Source organism: Melanotaenia boesemani, chromosome 7 (genome assembly GCF_017639745.1).
Source record: "Melanotaenia boesemani isolate fMelBoe1 chromosome 7, fMelBoe1.pri, whole genome shotgun sequence".
Taxonomy (NCBI): Eukaryota; Metazoa; Chordata; class Actinopteri; order Atheriniformes; family Melanotaeniidae; genus Melanotaenia; species Melanotaenia boesemani.
In genome coordinates, this window is record NC_055688.1 from 27792110 (window position 1) to 27811008 (window position 18899).

An 18899-nucleotide genomic window follows, 5' to 3' on the forward strand; every position below is an offset into this window, starting at 1 on the left:
AAAGCAAGTAAAAGAAAATAGATAAAGTACAAGAACAAGAGATAAGAAATGAGTCAACATCAGACTAGAATTTGCTGGCTGGAGAGAGCTCAGTGAATAGACAATATGCAAGACAGATGCAGAATTAGCTTTTTTTTTTGTTTTTAAGTGTGCAAATCTGCCAAAGTTCAGTAGTGGGGCTTTAAATCAGAAACCCTCAAATCGAAGGGCAGCCTCTTCCCATTGTAGTTTCTGTTCTAGCTCCTCTTCTTCTCCTAGAAACATGAAGCATCAATTCTTCCTGTTGGCAATAATCCCTCAGCTGACTCTCTTTTAAAATATTTTGTGCTTACATTTAACAGTTATGTTCAACGAGAGTGTGATTTTGTTCTGTTGTGCCCCTAATGTAGAGTCTGATTTTTAAGGTCACAAACTCCAAAAGTCATGCATGATCCAAGCTTCCTGTGTTTAAATCTTTTTTTTTTTTTTTTTTTTTTTTTTTTTAAAAAGAGGAATTTCCAGAAGAAAAGCACTAACTGCAAGAAGGATCCTGGTATGATCTTGACTCCTAGCCTTGGAGAGGGCACCTGAGTCAAGATGTATTCAGTTCTATGCTTTAATTGTACATTTGAAATTTTACATGATAAATGTAAGTACTATAAGACCTGGGGCCTAATAGAGACCAGCAACTCGTCTTTGCTCGTTAAACATCCTGATTAAATACAGATGTTGTCCCACAAACATAAATAACCCTCCCTTCACATGTATGAAGGCTGTAGATTATTTTTTAATTAATATGTCATATGCATGTGATTATCCAGTGTCTTATTAAAAACACTGGATAGTGACTGAATAATTTACCATTTTATTCTAATTTAGTTGCCACGGGAGCAGTGATGGATGTTAACCCAAATTTTAGTTTGTCCTTATGGCATTTTTATGTTGTGTAAAATTATTAATTATTTTTTATTTCCCTGTATCTCAGACTTACCTGTCTGGAGCAGAAAAAAATATTTAATTTAGTTTTTAATAAAAAAAACAAGACAGTTTCTTTCATGAGAAGTATCCTCTAACCATTATTCCAGTGGGTTTATTTTTGCACTCCTCACAAGCACCAAGTAGGTACTATTGTGCCTTACTGTAACACAAACCAGTGAGAACACTATTTCAATCATTCCTGTAAATAGAAAGACAATGTTAAGACAGTAACAACAACATAAGATGCCCTTATGATGACAGTTTGGTCAGCTGAAACTTCTCACCTTTTTCTTATTTTTCAAAACATAAAAAAAGGCCAAAAATGTAAACAGTGTTAAGAGAAATAACATAACTAAACAGCACCAGACACAAATAAACATGTCAACAGACATATAAAGAGACTGAGTGAAACAACTGTTCAGCCTTAGCACCAGCACACATCCCCACTCCTGTCTGGAGATGAGAAGGCAATGTTGTACCAAAGTGAAGGCAGTGTTGCATTCAAGTAGGTACCAAAATATTAACTCCTTTACTTCAGTCATTGTCTACCAAGAGTTCTTGCTGAGTATCAATGAAGCAGTCACTTTTCATCATCCTCTACCCTCCCCCATTCCTCTGATTCCTCCCCATCATCGCCATCTTCAGCCAAAGAGTCACCCCAAGTGTCATACTCATCCCCTCCCTCCTCATTGTCTTCATCATCGTCTTCTTCCAGCAGGCTGTCTCCATAAAGTGGCTCATCCTCCTCATCTTCCACTATCTCCATCTCCTCCATTTCATTCTCCTCCTCCGCTTCTTCCTCATCGTCCTCATCATCATCGTCATCATCATCATCATCATCATCTTCCACCTCCTCCACATCTAACCCACATACCTCCCCATCCTCCACCTCTCCATCTTCTCTCTCATCCTTGGATGAGGCAAACTTGGAGACAGGTTTCACTTCAGTTCTGCTTGCGAAGTAGGACCTGCTGGAGGGGATGAAGCTGGAGGTAGCAGTTTTTGTGTTGATGTAGAGACGAGGAGGAGGGTCTCGCCTGGATGGAGCTGCCTGACTGGCAAGTGAAGAGATAGAAGAGGAAGAAGAAGTGGCTGATCTGGTGTCTGGCACCAGCAAGGGAGTGAGGGGCACAGCCATGGCCCCGGGCCTCATGGAAGCCCTGTTGGGATCATATTCACGTATCTCCCCCGGCTCCAGGGGGTTGGGCCCACAAGGGTCATGCTCACTGCAGGACAACTTGCCATCCAACTTGGAGATGAAGAGCATTCCGTCTCGATGCTCCTTACAGTACGAACTGGGACACATCTCACAGAATGAAGCTGCCTCTTTTCCACATTCATCACACTGGTGCCATGGACACTCCCACCGCCCTGCAGACAAGATCAGAATAAGTGATCTGGACAAATAATACAGCTTGTGTTTCAGATGACTTTTCTGCAATTTTGGACCAACAATTGTTCTATTCAAGTAGCTGTGTGTTTAGAGGGGCATACATCCAAAATGAAATAAACTTTTCTTTCATAAATCTGGCCTTTCATAAAACAGAGAGGCTAAAAATTTTGCCTTTTTTTTTCCAGGTGCAACCAAGCTATCGCTGGTAAATTGAAATGACTCTACAGAGATTTCATATTCAGAATATATAGCTCATTCAGAGCTTGCTGGAGAAGTTTCTTTTTTATGTCTTTACTTTTCCAAGTATACTGTCATTTTATTTGTAACTGTAATCACACTGTCTGTGGTCAAAGATATTTAATGTCTCAACTGTAGAAAAAAAGAAAAAAAAAACCATGAGTTTCTATTTACCTGCAGGCCTTTTGGCCAGGTTGAGGCAGTCAGCATGATAAACCTTCGGGCAGCCCGGCTTCTTACAGGACACCATCTGCCCTCCATCTCCACAGCTGAAGCACTCATCTTCCCTTTCCTTTGTCACTTGTTGCTTGGTCTTTTTCTTTATGGTTCCCTTCCTTTTCCCTTCCTTCAGTTTAATTTTTTCAGTTGGTGGTTGGTTCTTAAAAAAAAAAACAAAAAAAAAACAAACAAGGAACCAATGAGCATTTGATCTGTGGTGAAATTGTGCACAAGGCCTAGATATATTGACCAAAAAGGCTTACCTTTGGTCGGACACCCAGGAAACCGCTACAGTTGGGTGCTCCACATTTACAGACAGTTTTTCCGTTGCCAAGACATTCCAAGTTGTAGTTGAAAGTGAGCTCCACACCTAAAGCACAAAATGCATTAGATTAGATGTGTACGTAATTATTAAGCTAAATATTCTACATTTTGGATCATGCTAAAAAAGCCAAATAAGATGAACTGCATCATTCTAACCTTTTGGGACGTCTTGCAGAGCAAACAGCCCCACTCTAGTGTCCCCATTTACTGTCCACTTCTGGGTCTCACAGTTTGGTTGACAACTGTGGTTCATGAAGCGAGCCTGGTTTCCTTTGGGGCCAGCATCAATGATCCGATCCTGGAATAAATAGAAAAACAAGTTTGGTTTGCAGGAATTGTTCCATCTCCACCACAAAATGTGTGTAGTGGTAATCCTTGCCAATAAAGGAGTGTGTTTGTGGGTATCTATCTCAGGTTCACCTTATCCAGTGTAAGCATGTAGAAGTTACAGATGTCATTCTCCTGAGCGTGTCTTATCCTGGCTCGACATTCTTCTTCATCTATCACCTCTCCCACATATTCACTCACAAAAGCTCCCTGATGGGGGAAGACAATGATGACAGAGGAAAAGTCAGAGGAATAGGTTAAATATTGCTCCTACTTGAAAACCATGGGCTTCATATTTCAATCAGCTTACCTTCTTGATATCCAGCACACTACGTAAACCCCAGCCACGGGACATCGTCCTGAAAATCTCCACAGGTGCATACTGGCGCTTTGTGAAAGCCTGGTTCTGACATCGTTCCCCTGCTGCGCACACCTGAGGGTGGCACTCATACATCAGCATGCGATTAATGCACTCTGAGTCGATGCCGCATGGGTTTTCATCAGATGCCTTACAGTTACAACGTGGGATCTCTGACAAGTCAGCTGTGATTATCTGCACCTTCCCAATAGGCCGATTTACCTTGAAAACAAAACCAGGGGCATCAATATTCAGAACATTTAATTTAGCTTGAACTGCATCAGACTGGAAAGACATTGCAACACACAGCATACCCTAATGTGTCTGTAAGGTGGAGGTTTCTTTTCATTCTTTCTGTCTTCCTGAAGCTGCTTCATTTCTTTTTCTGCCTGGAGCTCTTTGAACCGCTCTGCTGCCTCAGCCAGGGCTATAAAGAGAAAAATGAGCTTGTTTAAGATCATTAAAAATGCACCTTGCACAAGGACTACAAACAAGATGCTCAAGAGGGTATTTACAGTTGAACACATACCCATCTTGTACACTGCATCTGCACCTTTGCCCATTTTTTCTATGTTGTGAGTATCACCCTCCATGTAAGGGAAGACTCTGGCCTGGTACGTCCACACAAAATCTTTGGAGCCAAAGAATTGGACTGGGAACTCTCCCACCTCATGTTTCATCCTCAAGATGTTATTAGGGACGTCTTTGGTCAGACAGACTTCAGCAGGCCACCATCTGAAGCGTTCAGTTGGGTTTCAGAAACACATAGATAGGTATATCAGCTGTTGTGTAGTGCAGCGGAGTGTATGGGAAGGGAATTTTGGGCACTTACCTGTAACGACCCCATTTCACCCACAGTATGTCCTTTATACGTGGCTTCTTTCCAGCTTTGCAGTCATTGCAGAACCAGCTACCCTGAGGCATATCCATATTTAAACATTCCCGGTGGAAAGCAGCAGGACAGGCTTCACAGCACAGCAGGCTTCCCCCTATGAAATGAAAAGAAAAAAAAAACACACAAGTTTATAGATTTGTATTTGTGGTGTTTTTTGTTTTTAATAACTTGGTTTACAGAATGAAACATGACAGTGTGGCTACACATCACCATTTAAGAAGGCTTTTTTTTTAAAAGTTTTATTTAAAATTTTTTAAATAATCACATAAATGTTACTGCAGTGTTCCTCAAAACAGTGTTGGGGGAAACTTAATTTGGGACTAGCAGGAAATCAAAGCAGATTTTGACCAAAAGCACCTGGAACTTAAAAGGCCCTGAGGTTTAGATGACTCCTACCCTAATGTCGATTGTATTTCCACTGCTGTTTACAGTAAATACTGCAAAATAAGTCTGTTTAAGCATCAACAATGTTTCTCATTGGAGTGTGGGGCAGGCCGTTACATTGGTCACATGGCAGAAAACAGAAAAGTCAAACCAGGAAGCTTTTTTTTTATGTTTCTTAAGTATGTCTTTTTTTAATGCACTTGTATTGCTTTCTGCACCCTGCTGTAATGATTTATGTAAAGCACTTTGAATTGTCTTGTACATGAAATGTGCTATACAAATAAATTTGCCTTTGCCTTTACAAGCTGCAGTAGAACTTAAAGGTACCTAATTTTACAAGCTATTATGGTGGTCTAATATAAGATACTTGAGACAAAAAGGTCAAAATGTCAGGAATGCTCAACCAATCTAAAGTGTTCAGTGCTTCATCCCCCATCCTAAAGACGCTTGGTAATCTCAGAAGCACAACCTCTGACCAGAGCCATTTTTGGGGGATTATGTTTCTCCTCTTGGACTTTATTTAGCTGGTGAATACTGCTGTGAAAACTTTAATATCAATATTAATGACATTTGTTTTGGTACTTTCCTCAGATATTTCTTTGTAGTTGCAGAATTTCAGAGTCAAATTTGCAAGAAGAGATTTAAAAAAAAAAAAAAAAAAAAACCTGCTTTATTTATGAAGAGATTAGCAAAGTGGAATTTCTGAAGAGTAAAATATGGAACAAATGATTGACCATATTATGTTGTCTTAAAGAATAAAACCCAGATCTTTAACCCAAACCAGCCTTGTTCGTGTTTTATTAGCTTTTCAAACATTGAGTGAGAACAATGAAACTGCAGCTGTGAGTTCAGTTAGGAAATATGTCTGATATAAATATCACCAAGACATGAGATCACACTCACCTTCAGAGCAGACAAAGCACCAGCTAACATTTATGTGTTCGTGGTTCTTGCATCCTTTGCGGGGAGTGAAGTGGTTTGGACAGAGGAAACTGTTGTTGGCCAGCACCAGGCTGCCAGCTGCCATGCAGTTATCATTGGTGTGATAGGCCACAGGACAACGCACACACCGAGCCAGCCGACCTGAGACACATATACATAGCAGAGCAGACAGTTTAATCCACGCATACTCAAGCATTGTAACATTAACAGTATAGACAATGCTTTTACATTGTTCCTGGTGTACTTTAAAATATTTTTTTCAGGGATACATGCAAATTTACAGGAATAAATAAATCATTAAAATGTGGCAGGTTTTGTTTAAAATTACATCTAATTCTACCAAAACCTTGTAAAGCTATTGTTTTATGGTGTCGCATCAAACTGCTGAAATCTAAAAGAACAAATGCTGTTTGTAACAAGGGAAGTTTTAAGTAGGTTTTAAGTAAGCCAGTGAGATAAAAGGCTTTGCGTCTGATGACACATGAGCAAAGATCCCTGAGTTATTACTTCCAATTACAAGTACCATTCTCACCCAGTGCAGACATTCATTAAAAAAAAATCGATGGTTTCAAATAAGACTCCGGAAGCCTTTACTACACTCCAAATCAGGAGTCAAAACAGATTCAAATTAACTAAAACACACAATTACTTGCAAATGTTAACATTTTCATAAACACTAATAACTGTCACAGAAAAGACCATAGCCTAGGCCTTGTTTACACCTGGCATTAGCATGAATCCTTGGTAAATCAGTTATTAGCAGACGGATCTTTGTGCCAGTGTGAACGCACCTCCTAACATGGTCTTGGTCTCACATGGCAACATTCCCTGACTGTATATAAAGATCTCTTGAGCTACCAGCCAACCTACTCAGCTGAGATCCCTCCATGAGAGCAGTGGGTTTCCTCTGGGAATTTTTCTTGCTGATATGATTTGGCTCAAATGACAACCCTCTGAATGAAAACACAGTGCCACAGCTTCGGGTTGGATTGTGGGTCCTGTGTGCTGCATTATATTCATTGTCCTAAATGTTTAGAGAGCTGTGCAGATATATGCACCTAGAAAATGGTGTTTTAATAATAAAACAAACTTCATGTGGAGCATCAGGGTGACAGAGAATTGCTGCAAAAATACACAAGACATTTACAGTCAATTGGGTCACATTCTATATTGGTTGGAATAGTTTTCAATTGTCTTGTCATTTCTGTCAAAAAAACTGCAGAGTCTTAAAAAGCTGCTTTTTATGTCTTGAATCATCAGACGTGCTGATTCAAAAAGTTCTCCAACACCACAAAAAAACTTGAATGTATTTTGTTTCTGTTGCTTTTGTCTCACCACATTTATTACAAAATAGCAGACTGAAATCTTTCTAAAGAAAAAAATGCACAAAGCGGTGGAAAGTGAAATCTAATGATCAAATGATCCTGTAATTTAAAGCAATGTGTGTATTGACGTGTACAGAAATAACCTCAGACATGTAAAGATAATGCCACATGTGAACCGATCTGTAAGCAAGTTTAAAAAGTAGGTCTAAATCATGACTTGAGTATTTTCCAAGTAGATTTAGAAGTCTAAAGTACCATTTTAAGGTTTCTAAGAAACACAATATTGATTTTATCTCAAGTACGTTTACTTTGCTACAACAGAATGCATACGCACAGCTTTAGAAATCACAAAGTAGTTTTGCATGCATGTGGATAAATCCTAATATGGAACAGTCATTAACTGAATGGTTGACATCAACACAGATTTAATGAAGCTTACCTTTGGAGCTGTAGATGTTGAGAGGGTTGCTGTTGTGGCAGGACAGACACACATGCAGGGGGCAGCGGAAGCCTTTGTTATGCGACTGTGTGGCTGAGTAGGCCAGTATACAGTCAGTATGGTAGAACTTTCCACACAGTGGTATTATGCAGCGCTTCAGCCCGTTACCAGACTTCTTGCACACAAAGCATGTGTAAACACCTAAAAATGGAAATGAATGAATAATAACAAATTCTTTTTAAACTCCTATGTGTCAGACTATACATTTTAACAGTCAGTAAGAGCTTTTAAGCCCCTTTAAAAGCACAAAGTGAACCCACCAGTGTTGCATTCCTGACAGAGGAATTTTCCCTTGGGAGCTACTGACAGGCCGATGCACTGCAGGTGGAAGGCTCCATAACAGTGACCATCACACACAAGCAGGTCTCCTGTCCTCTCACACACCTGTAAAAACATACACAGTTAGATAACTGCTGATTATTTTCCTACAATAAACAGATGATGTGTCACAAACCAAGCAACAGAAACCAGATAAATGTGATCTCACCTGGCAGACGCTCTCCTTCAAAGATGTAGCTCCTATTTTCCCCTTCACATCCACTTGGGAGGAGAGATTATCATTTAAACTAACCAACAGCACCTAGAGAGATGGATGTAATCTATTGTTACTCAAACAACATACAAACAAATTAAGAGCTGCTGATTGTTTTCCTTTCTGATACAGGATTGATGACTTAACAACACAACTTGCAAACCTCTGGTTTGGGAGTTAGTGTTCCAGTGTGTGCATTGTTCCTCTCTTCAGTGTTGCAGGGCTCCATCTCCACCTCCTGATTGGGTGTCTTGCATTGTTGTGGACTTGGAGACCTGCTCTCTGAGTGCTTAGAGGCAGCAGCAGGGCCTGAGCAAGGGCTGGGAGCAGGCTTCTCTTTCTTGAGAGATGTAAACTGTCCAGTATGATATGGTTTGAAAGAAATTTAGAATCTTACTGTTTAGTAGGATATAAAGATACAGACAAAGGTATTTGAGCTTTTTGTTTAGTACCTGAGTTTTCTTGACCAACACCTTCACCTCTGATGTAATGCTTATGTGCCGCTTCTGTTCCTAGACAACAAGAAAAACAAAAATATTGTGAAGGTTTTTTTTTTTTTTTACCTAGAACATAATGCCAAGTGGAACACTTTTAGCTTTTATCCATCTGTGTTTTATTTCACAATGTATATAATTTTTCTAAGTCCTACTGTCTGCTCAGCAAATACCAGCTAAAGAAATGTCCATTTACAAGACCTGCAACATCACCTCTCTGAGCAGTACTCTGGTCCGCCAAACACATGAGATATGTTTGTGCTGCTGTAGTAACTTTAGCATTGAAAGCTAACACTTAACAGTTCCACTACTAAGCTATCCAAACCAGCATTAGTTTAGCTTACTAACAGGCTAGTTTTAATGTCAATAAAAACCTGTTTTTTTAAACATCAAAGACATTTAACTGAGTTTCAAACACTGTTCTTTTGAGGTAACATCTGGTTTTATGGCACATCAAAAACAAAAATATTATAAGCCTTTTAGAAACTTTTAGATTTTTTTTAACTCAGCTGACTTTACATGGAGCGCTTTTGATGGGACTGAACGTCCAGTCAGGATAAAAATGCCCCATGCAAACATATCAGCTGTGAGACAACTGTGGTCCTTTTGAAAGCATTTTGAGACTTTTGCTTTGCTTTAATAAAATCATAATTTTAGAAGCACAGCATCATTTTGGCAAAGTCATCATCCACTCCAGTGAAATGCATCTGTGCAGTGATTTCAGTTGTATTTACATGTATGATGACTACTCAAGGAATGTTAGAAATGGCAAAATGTTCCAAGTTTTTTAGGTGGTAGATGTTTGTCAGATGCTGTAAGGTGGCTGCAGCTTTGCTTTCTATGCCGTGACACTGGCTGCACAAACATGAGATGGTAAACCTGCCTGCTGTCAGTAGTGCTTTTATAGACGGGTACATCCTACCTCCAAAAGTATTACTGGCAATTATCCTCTCTATGCAATGGCTAAGGGTTGTCCTTAAAGTCACTGGATTTGATAGCAATTGCTAAGAAGGTCTGAAAAGGATCTAAATCAGGTGACGCATCTGCAAATGTGGCAACATTGAACATACCCTCTTCTTTGCAGGAACAACAGACACTTCCTCTGTGGTACAATCCAGCGCCTTGTGCGACTGTTTCCTTGGCTTTTTTCTTTCTTGAACTTTTGATTCTGTGTCTGAAAAAATAAATAAGCATATTATGTCATTGAGGTGTGAATCAATCTTTCAAGTGTGACATACTTGAAATAGTTTTGATATCTAATTGGAAAGCCAGATATAACGGGCAAATTTGGCCATGGATCATACTTTGGGCACCCCTGTCTTAGAGTCACTTACCAGGTGCAAGAGGTAGATCAGTTTTCTCTGCTGTTTCTGTGTCAGAGGAGGGTTGTGGTGTGACAGGACATACTGATGGTGCTACAGGTGAAAGCTCATCCCGAGTTGGACTCTGTTCCAGCTGTCCTTGAGCCTCAGTGCTCTCTACCGATGACAAGGTTGAGGTATCAGTCCCTGCTGTGATGCCAAGTTCATGGAACTCTGTTATCCCTGAAGTCTCCTGAACATGAACACACACACACACACACACACACACACAACACCAAAACACCAAAGTACATGAAATGAGCAACACTGCGTAACACAAGGCATATGTTGTGGTAAAGTTTTGTCATCTAAGTAAATGTTATACTGAAGTGCTTAACACTTGCCAAGTTGTACTGGGTTTCAATTATATTTTAATATTATTGATAATATTAATCGAGAAAATCTGAAATAATGGTGTAATAATGGTTTTATGTTAAAGCAAATGAACATGATCAGTTTTGAATAAAAAGATGGTGAATCAGATATGAAATATTTTAGGTCCCATATAATATTCTCAAAAACGCTTTTGAGCTGGAAACTGGAAAACTGAGTAAGCAGCATAAAACACGCATGGAGTCTTTGTATGAACCCTAACAGATGCTATGTGTTCAAGATGTTTCTGGACTGTAAGAGGTAAGAAGACTCAAATCCATCTCAGTGTTTTCTGTGTAGAGATGAACTTAGACTATGTGCTTTTCAGGCTGTTAAATTGCAGTGTCACACAATTCTTTTTTTTTTTAAACCAGACTTAACGTTTGGCTCACCTGATGGATTTTTATCAGGTCTCTGTGTGAGTATTTTTATTACATAACGCTGCTGTAAACTGCGACAAAAACCTCCTTTGTCCAAAATTCGTGATTTTTGTTTTCCTTCATAAATCAGTACTATTGGTCACCCTCTATGTCTGTCTGTTGCTTTACAAATATTTAACCAAAGATATATGATTAAAACACAATACAAAACTTGATATTATGTCCAGTTATTACAAAACCATACAGTTTTTTTTAATTTTTTGAAAAATGACAGTTTTGGAGATAGGAGGTTTGCACCCGACAGCAGCGATAAGTAGTCCCTAGTAATTATTCTGTTGTGCTCACTTGGTTGAAGAGAAAGGGGCAGTCTCTTTCCATGACTCCTCTCTTTAGTCTGGTTTTTATCCTCAGAGTATAAAGCTTCTCAATCAGACCATGACTCGCCATCTGTACTAGCTCTGGACAATTCACCATTTCCTTCTGCTTTACATCTCGAGTCACGCTGTCCCTTCTGGTTGCCATAATTGCACTATATCACTTTCATATGTCAACTTTTCCACTTTTATTATCACAGTGCCAAATTACCGCTTTGTCTCCATTTTCTGTTGGGTATTGTTTGTCTACTTACTAGATTTATGTTGCTTAGGTTAATTTTTAGTTTATATTTCTAGAATAATTATATTATTTAGTATATTCTTATTATACATCTGTGTATTTTCAGTCTTTACTTTTTAACCTGTTTCTAATATATTTGTATATTTTGCAATTTTAACCTACCATGTAATTAAATGACAATTCACACCTGACTTCCAAACGACTGGCATCACCATCATTTTCAGATTTGTTAAAAAAACAAAGAAAACGTTAAAAAGATGGCTGTATTATTTCATATAATTCAGGTTTATTATTGAAATCAATCAATGGGTGCAGGAAGTAGAGCAGGAAGCCTCACCTACCTAGGCCCCCTCCATTATTAGTCTTAACAGGTCTGCTAAAATGTTCAGCTTCTTATTTTTTTATCAAGGTTAAAACATTTCCATTTACTGCTGCCTTTTATCAACACAACTGTTAATTCCTCACACTTCCAATCTTTTATTTAATTTCTTTGTTTTTTAAAAGTTTGTTTTTACTTTTACTTTTTATTGCTTCATCTGCATCTCACTGTAATGCTTTTAATGTTTTATGTAAAGCACTCTGAATAATCTTGTACATGAAATATGTTCCATAAATAAACCTGCCTTGCTTTGTCTAGGTGTTGTATTCATACCCATCTACGTAAAATAATATTGTTATTTATTTATTTTACCTAATTAATCCCAAAGGGGAAATTGAGCTCTGCATTTTACCCATCTTTAGTTGATTAACTACAGCAGTGAGTAGCGGTTGGGAGGGTTTAGGACTTTGCTCAGGGGCCCACAGTGGTTTACTTCTTTTGCCAGTCTGGGAACATGAACCCGGGTCTTCCAGACCAAAGTCCACCACTCTAACCACTAGGCTACCACTTCCCCTGAATAAAATAATAAGGGTAACTCTTAGGGAGAACAATACATGCAGATATCACATTTAACTAGGAGGAAGACTGTTTTTTATTAAAATATCAGGCTCTGAAAAGTAAAATTAATAGCAGAGGATTCTCTGATTCTATTACACAGGTGTTACTAATAAAGAGATCTGAGATTGTAGGGATAAAAATACACTAAGAATTCATGACAGTTTATTTAAATGAAATCACCATTTTTAATCAATGTTTGCTGTGTTCTTTTATTTATACTACACATAAATGAAATCGTAAACCTCTCACCATTTTGGGAGATTCTGAGGTGTGTTTCTTTGATCTCTTTTTTGTGGAAAATATTTGTTCATACTCTTCAGTTGACTCCAAGAGTCTTTTAGTTGGTTTCCGGAGGCGTTTATTCTCCGAGTTCCCTATATGGAAATAAATGACACAGATACAATTTTTAAAAAGGTATTTTCTCATCTTTGTCAACAACTAAAGGGCACTTTCTTGAATCTTACCTGCCGTGCTGCTCGTGTCTGAGGAATGCGAGTCATTCTCTGTGGGTTTCTCAATTCCCAGATCAAGATCAGGTGATGCTCTCGGCGTGTAAGAGCCCTTCTTTTCATCAGATGCCTCGTTTACTACTTCTCCCTTAATCTCGGCAGCTTCCTCAACCACCTGCCAGCGTTTCTTTGGAGCTACTGTCGCTTCTGAGTTTTTACCGAGGTAGCTGGCGGGGGGATCAGTAGCAGCAAGAGAATCGGATCTAAGGTCAGCCAAGTCAGCGTGGCCACTGACAAACTCCCTGCCATAAGCCATGTCAGCCAGATCCAGAGACAGACCCGGTATTCTAACTTTTAGTTTGGCAGGAAGTTTTTGTTTTCTACGCTGCTTGTCTGAGCTCCCAGCCTGAGACTGAACAGGAAGAACTTCACAATGATAGGTGTCAGCCATTACAGTTTCTTTATTCTTTATCTTGGTTTTTGTTGGAGTATTTTGAGGCATTTCAGACTTCCCGTTTTCTAGTTTGATTCCAAGAGCTAAGCCATCACAGGAACTGTTTAATGGGTTACCTTGCGTTGAAGTGGGGATCACCAGGGGTTCCTCCTTGATAAGAACAGGCGATGGCGGGACCAACAGAGGTTTACCTTCTTTTTCTCTGGTATCATGTATATCTTTCAAAAGCATCAGGAAAGTACTGAATTTATAGTTGGAATCAGGTCTAAATACAGTCAGCTCAGAGTCACTGCTTTCGTCCTTCACAAGAGATTTAAACATGAGCTCCTTACCATCATGAAAGGTATCCAGTGATGGTGAGGTAGGTGATGGATCTGGGACAATGTTTTCCATTTTAATTTGAACAGGTTCCATGATCAATTCACTTAAGCCCTCAAGCTTTGATTTAATCAATGATCCATTACGAATGAGTTTCTTATCAAGCTTCCTTGTGCGTCTTTTTGGAGAGCAGCGGTTTAGAGGTGATGACATGTTCCTGGTGGACTCCAAATTAGGAGATGTTTCAGTTTCCATGGTAGCATTAATAAGTGTATTAACAGAAGAATCATCAGTCGGCGCTTCTGTTGAGCTTTGGCGTGTGGCCAGTGCATCTTTGAGATCAGTCTCTTCCTCTGCTTTTAGAGCTCTTGTCATCAGTCCGCTGCTGGCAAGAAGAGCCACAGAGTGCTTTTCGTTTGAACTGAATGACAGCTCGACACAGTTTTTGTCTTTAGATTTGTTTTTCAAAAAGCTGGAGGAATCAGTGGAATCAGGACATCGGCTGACTTTTTCTGTAGATTTTTTAGCTCTTACTGAACCACATTCCTGGCTAACTAATGTGTTTATATCCTGTACTGGAGAAACTGCTATGCGTTTAGGCCGATGCAGCATTGGAACTGAATCCAGATCAGCGTACGGTGAGTCCTTTGGCTCTTCTTTGAGTGCACGTGTTGCTTTATGAAGTTGGCCCACCATGTTTGTGACAGCAGAGGAATCCTTAGATCCACCAATGATATGACCAAATATTTCTGACAAACGTTTCTTTTTCTTTGTGAAAGCTTTGCTCTTGTTGGCTTTAACTGTAGAGTTTTTTATTAGATGGTGCTCATTTCTATTGGGGGCAAGTGATGGGGGTTGAACGTGGTCAGTGGAGACAGAAGGGGCCTCCACTGCCTTTTCAGTGGGAAGAGGGCTGGGTATACGATCCTCTCCATTGATGGATGCTGAAAGAGCATTTTCACGATTCTTCTGTCGACCAGGGAGCAGATACTCAGCCTCTGCCACACTGACTTTCCATGCAGTCAGCAAACTTTTTGGAATCTGCCAAGAACCAAACTCACTTTCAGATCACTGCTCACAGCAAATAAATAAAACATTTTATGGTTCTTTCCTTATTTACCGTGTACTTGTAGTCTTTTTCCTTCTGTTTCCCTCTCCGTCGAAGCACAGGAAGCTCTTCAAACTGATGGCCTCCTTCAAAAGGAAGAATGACACTCCCCAAGACCCAGGCTCGCTCTACAACCTCCCCAATCGTCTCCAGGTAATACATCCGACAAGGACGGGGACTTGGAACTGCAGCAAAATTAAAAAGGTCACATTATAAAACTAGTTTGGTTGGTATTAATCTGTCAGGTGGTCCGTCAAGTTATGGGAAACTATTTGGCGGTAAAAATCAAAGACAATTATGGGATAAGATCCCATCAGCATCAATGCCCATCAACACACTGAAGCTCCAACCTCAGTCATTATAACATCATTACATATGGTGTTTTATATATATATATATATATATATATATATATATATATATATATATATATACATATATACATATATACACACACACATATGTACTGGTGCATCACGGCACAATATGGTTCAGGCTCCTCGTTCATATCAATCTCTTTTCCACATTTCTAACTTTGTTACTGTATCCTTGCAGGGTTGTGATGCTGCAGTGCTGATAAAAATGTTTCACAGATAGACTTGCAAGGTGTAAACAACAGCAGCCATGCTATCACAGGTGATAATCACATCAAACCTCACCTTTCATCTTAGTGTGAATCCCTTGGTCTGGGTCACAGGTGACTTGGCAGGGCCACCAGGGCCGTCTGTTGAATTTGGCCCACACCAAGTCCCCTTCCAAGAATTTTACTGCAGATGGAAGCTTTTTCTTTGGACTGTTGGACTAATCAGCGCAAATTAAAAAAAAAAGTTAATATTTTATGTAAAAGACAACGTTGCTCTATACTAAAACTAACCTGCATATCAACTAAAAACATTTCTAAAATTGACATTTTAGGTTATAATTGATGGACTGTCTGCTGTTTGGTGTATAAAATTTTAAAGCTTCATAGACTATCCAAAGTGCATTTCATATTTGAGATCTTTTTCCAGTATAACACATAACCCAGTCTGACTGGAGCAGTTTTGGCTGTACAAAAGTTGCAAAACAAACATTTAGTTTTTTAAACTCACGTTAGAGTTGGTGCCAGCTGGTGAGATAAGTCCAGGGTCAACAGGAGACGTAAGTTCAATATCACTGTCTGATTCACCGCCCAAACTCCACCCATCTCTCATAGTGATTTCTGGCAGTGCGCTGGGGCTTAGTGTAGGGTTCAGTTCAGAAATAGTTTTGGACATTAGATTAAAGACTGTAGGCTTGTATGTTCTTTCGTCCACCCCTGATTTGCTTGTGGTTTTACTCTCAGTAACAGTTCGGTCCTGGCTTGAGTTTGTAGGGGGGTGAAAAGGCGCGAGGTCCTCACTGCCATCGTGCTCGCCCTCTTCATCCTCCTCCTTAATGTCACTGCTGTCAAACAGTGTTGACTCAAAATGCAGGTACCCATTGGGGATGGGAGAACAGCGCTCAAAGCTGTCAGGACTGTGAGGAGAAAAGCCATTTCTGCTGCCATCCTGCAGAGTATGGAAAAGCTCCATGTCGTCATTACCTGGGGACAGAGGCAGCTGGACTGATGGCGCCTCGAACTCATCATCATCACTGATTGGGCTTGGACAGTGCAAGGTGTTTCGAGGATGGGCATCCCTATCTAAGTCAGATCTGTTGAGTGTAGTGTTCAGGTGCTCTGGCCTCCTCTGTGGGCTGTAGCAGCGTGGTCGCTCTGGCTGACTGAAGCCCAGAAAAGCAGGTTGTTTGAGGCTAGAAGGTGGCAGTTGCACAGATGATGAGTGGCCGGATCCTCGCTTCACAATGCCACATTGGTTTCCATAGGAAGTGCTCACAGAGCCATTGCAGGGCCTCAGCTCTGCCTGGCTTGAACCAAACACTGAGCCTACCCTATGACCCGCTCTGTACGACTGATTCATGTTGTCATGCCTATATCCTGTCAGATTAAAAAAGAGAGAGAGAGAGAGAGGGTTAGACAAGAGAGCTGTGCCTGTTAGTTCACCACTACATGAGACCTGTTCAGAACACAATAAATCACACTAATAGGTGAATCGATACATTTTAGAAATTAAATAAAAGTGGCACTCATATCCAGTCCGAGAGAAAGTTGTAAGGCAGACTGTGCAAACACACCAACACCATTAAAGCCGACATAGCATGGCCTCCATTCTAAAGGCCAACCGGACGGCACAAGACAAAACACTGAACACAACCGCTCCGTTCACACATTTCATTCACAGATTATTAAAAAAATATCGCCTCTTTGTTTGGTGATTGTGGGTCATGGCGACCGCTGACTAATCTGAAGGAGCTCTGAGGCTGTAGAGAAGGTGGTGACACTGAGCCATCACAGAAACAGTGAGCGGCTCACAGAAACAAGCTACAGCCGCACACCGACGTAGGAAGCTACTACTGACTCACAAAAAAGAGGGCTGATCGACTCTAAGTTCACCACACTGTCAACACGTGGAAAAACGTGAAAAACTCACCATTTCGAGGTCGGTCTGCGCAAAACCAACAGCGGATGTTTGATAACGTGACACAAAGCGAGTGCTTTTCTCGATTTGTGAAGGCAGATCTGCACAATCCCAGCTGCAGCAGCACTAGTAGTAGGCCAAGGCACAGCTCTCATTCTCGGCACTTCATCGCCTCATCAGCGGCGGCCCTCTTAAAACTGTCACCTTAAATACTAAATAACAACAAAATCTCCATTACGCTGCCACATCTCACAGCGGCGAAACTCAAAGTGCCACAACCGGTCCCCTATCAGCCACAGCAGCTTATTTACTACATGATTTGTGTCTGCTGTCGAAGTGCCCTCGGTTATGTTAAAACAAGCCCAGACTGACTGTGTTGGTGAGCAGCAACCAATCGGCACTGCTACCCAACCCCCCGTCTGCAGAGGGCCGTGACACTCACCCTCTACTCACACGCACGTACACTTGCAAGCACGCACGCAGACATACATTTACACGCACGCGCGTGGACATCCAGGTGAAGTTTCTTGCGGTCATATTGATATAAAACAGTAATAATCACAAATGACTGGCAGCGCGTTTTAAAAAAACGGGTTCAGTTTCTGCGCGTCCGCGCCATTGTTTAAATATCAAGACTGAGGCCTGAGTATATTTCTTTTTTTGTTACTGGCAGAGGGGGAGATCGGCTAAACAAAACGCTTTCAGTGCGGGTGTAACCACACGGCCTCTCCGGTCAAACCTAAATCGGTGCGCCATGTTGCCTTCCACATAGAGCTCTGACATGAGGAAACAGGCCGCTAGGCGCTCAAGAAAATAAGATAAAGACAATGAGTCGCTGGGGCGACGATTTTACAGAAAGCTGTTTTTAAACATGATTATAAAACGCCAGCAGCCGTATGTCGGCGTGCGTTCACATAATCTATTCTCCGCAAATTAAACCGAAACACATCCACAAACGCGTAAATGGGAGATGACACAGGGTGGATTCGCTGTACTGGGCCAGTCCTAATGTTTCAAAGACCATCCAGCTGAACGCGCTGACTTTGCAGCACAATGTAGTTTTAGGCCATCAGATCTGTGCGATTAGTTTTTAAAACATTATTTGTGAACGCCTGCATGAAAAGATCAGATAGAAATGAGAAGTTAAAATAAACAAAGCCGTTATTCTCTTAACCTCCTCCTCTGTCGCACATCTTTGAAAGAAAATACCCCAAAAAAGTGTTACTACAAGTTATAATTCAGTTCTAGGCGTCAATTAATTTATTATTGCAAGGTGAATACTACTGTCTGGAGACACGAGCCCTCTTGTGTCTGCAAGGGAGAATTACTTATTTTCAGCTGGACGGGGAATTGTGAAAAGGACGACTTCTGTTTTTATGGTTTTACATACAGCTCATTAGTATTTATTACACAATCCACAACAGGTACATATTTATGTTTTATGATATTTATAACCTAATAATCAATATAACAACAGATACATGTGGGTGACGATCAATTGAGTTTCAGGATGAAAACAAG

The 18899-nt window shown here is 40.4% G+C and overlaps 1 protein-coding gene across 1 annotated transcript; it reads right to left on the reverse strand.

The window, feature by feature from the left end:
• Nucleotides 1–147: 147 nt before the first annotated feature.
• Nucleotides 148–18135, reverse strand: nsd1a (nuclear receptor binding SET domain protein 1a). Its single transcript, XM_041989784.1, has 23 exons — nt 17391–18135; nt 15972–16837; nt 15540–15681; nt 14893–15065; nt 13016–14813; nt 12801–12925; nt 10221–10440; nt 9957–10060; nt 8845–8904; nt 8556–8747; nt 8348–8440; nt 8121–8244; nt 7801–8001; nt 5998–6177; nt 4648–4804; nt 4345–4550; nt 4130–4242; nt 3768–4037; nt 3551–3667; nt 3287–3428; nt 3070–3176; nt 2762–2966; nt 148–2328 (listed from the first exon to the last, which is right to left on the reverse strand). The coding sequence occupies exons 2-23, from the start codon at nt 16818–16820 to the stop codon at nt 1538–1540; spliced, it is 6369 nt and encodes a 2122-aa protein (XP_041845718.1). The 5' UTR covers nt 16821–16837; nt 17391–18135; the 3' UTR covers nt 148–1537.
• Between the last annotated feature and the right edge of the window lie 764 nt (nt 18136–18899).

Coding starts and splice junctions, on each gene's coding strand:
- nsd1a (XM_041989784.1), bottom strand. CDS start 16,820: ATGAATCAGTCGTACAGAGCGGGTCATAGGGTAGGCTCAGTGTTTGGT. Junction 8,905..9,956: donor TTGTTCCTGCAAAGAAGAGG/GTATGTTCAATG, acceptor CTTGTTGTCTAG/GAACAGAAGCGGCACATAAG. Junction 4,551..4,647: donor GTGAAATGGGGTCGTTACAG/GTAAGTGCCCAA, acceptor TGAACGCTTCAG/ATGGTGGCCTGCTGAAGTCT.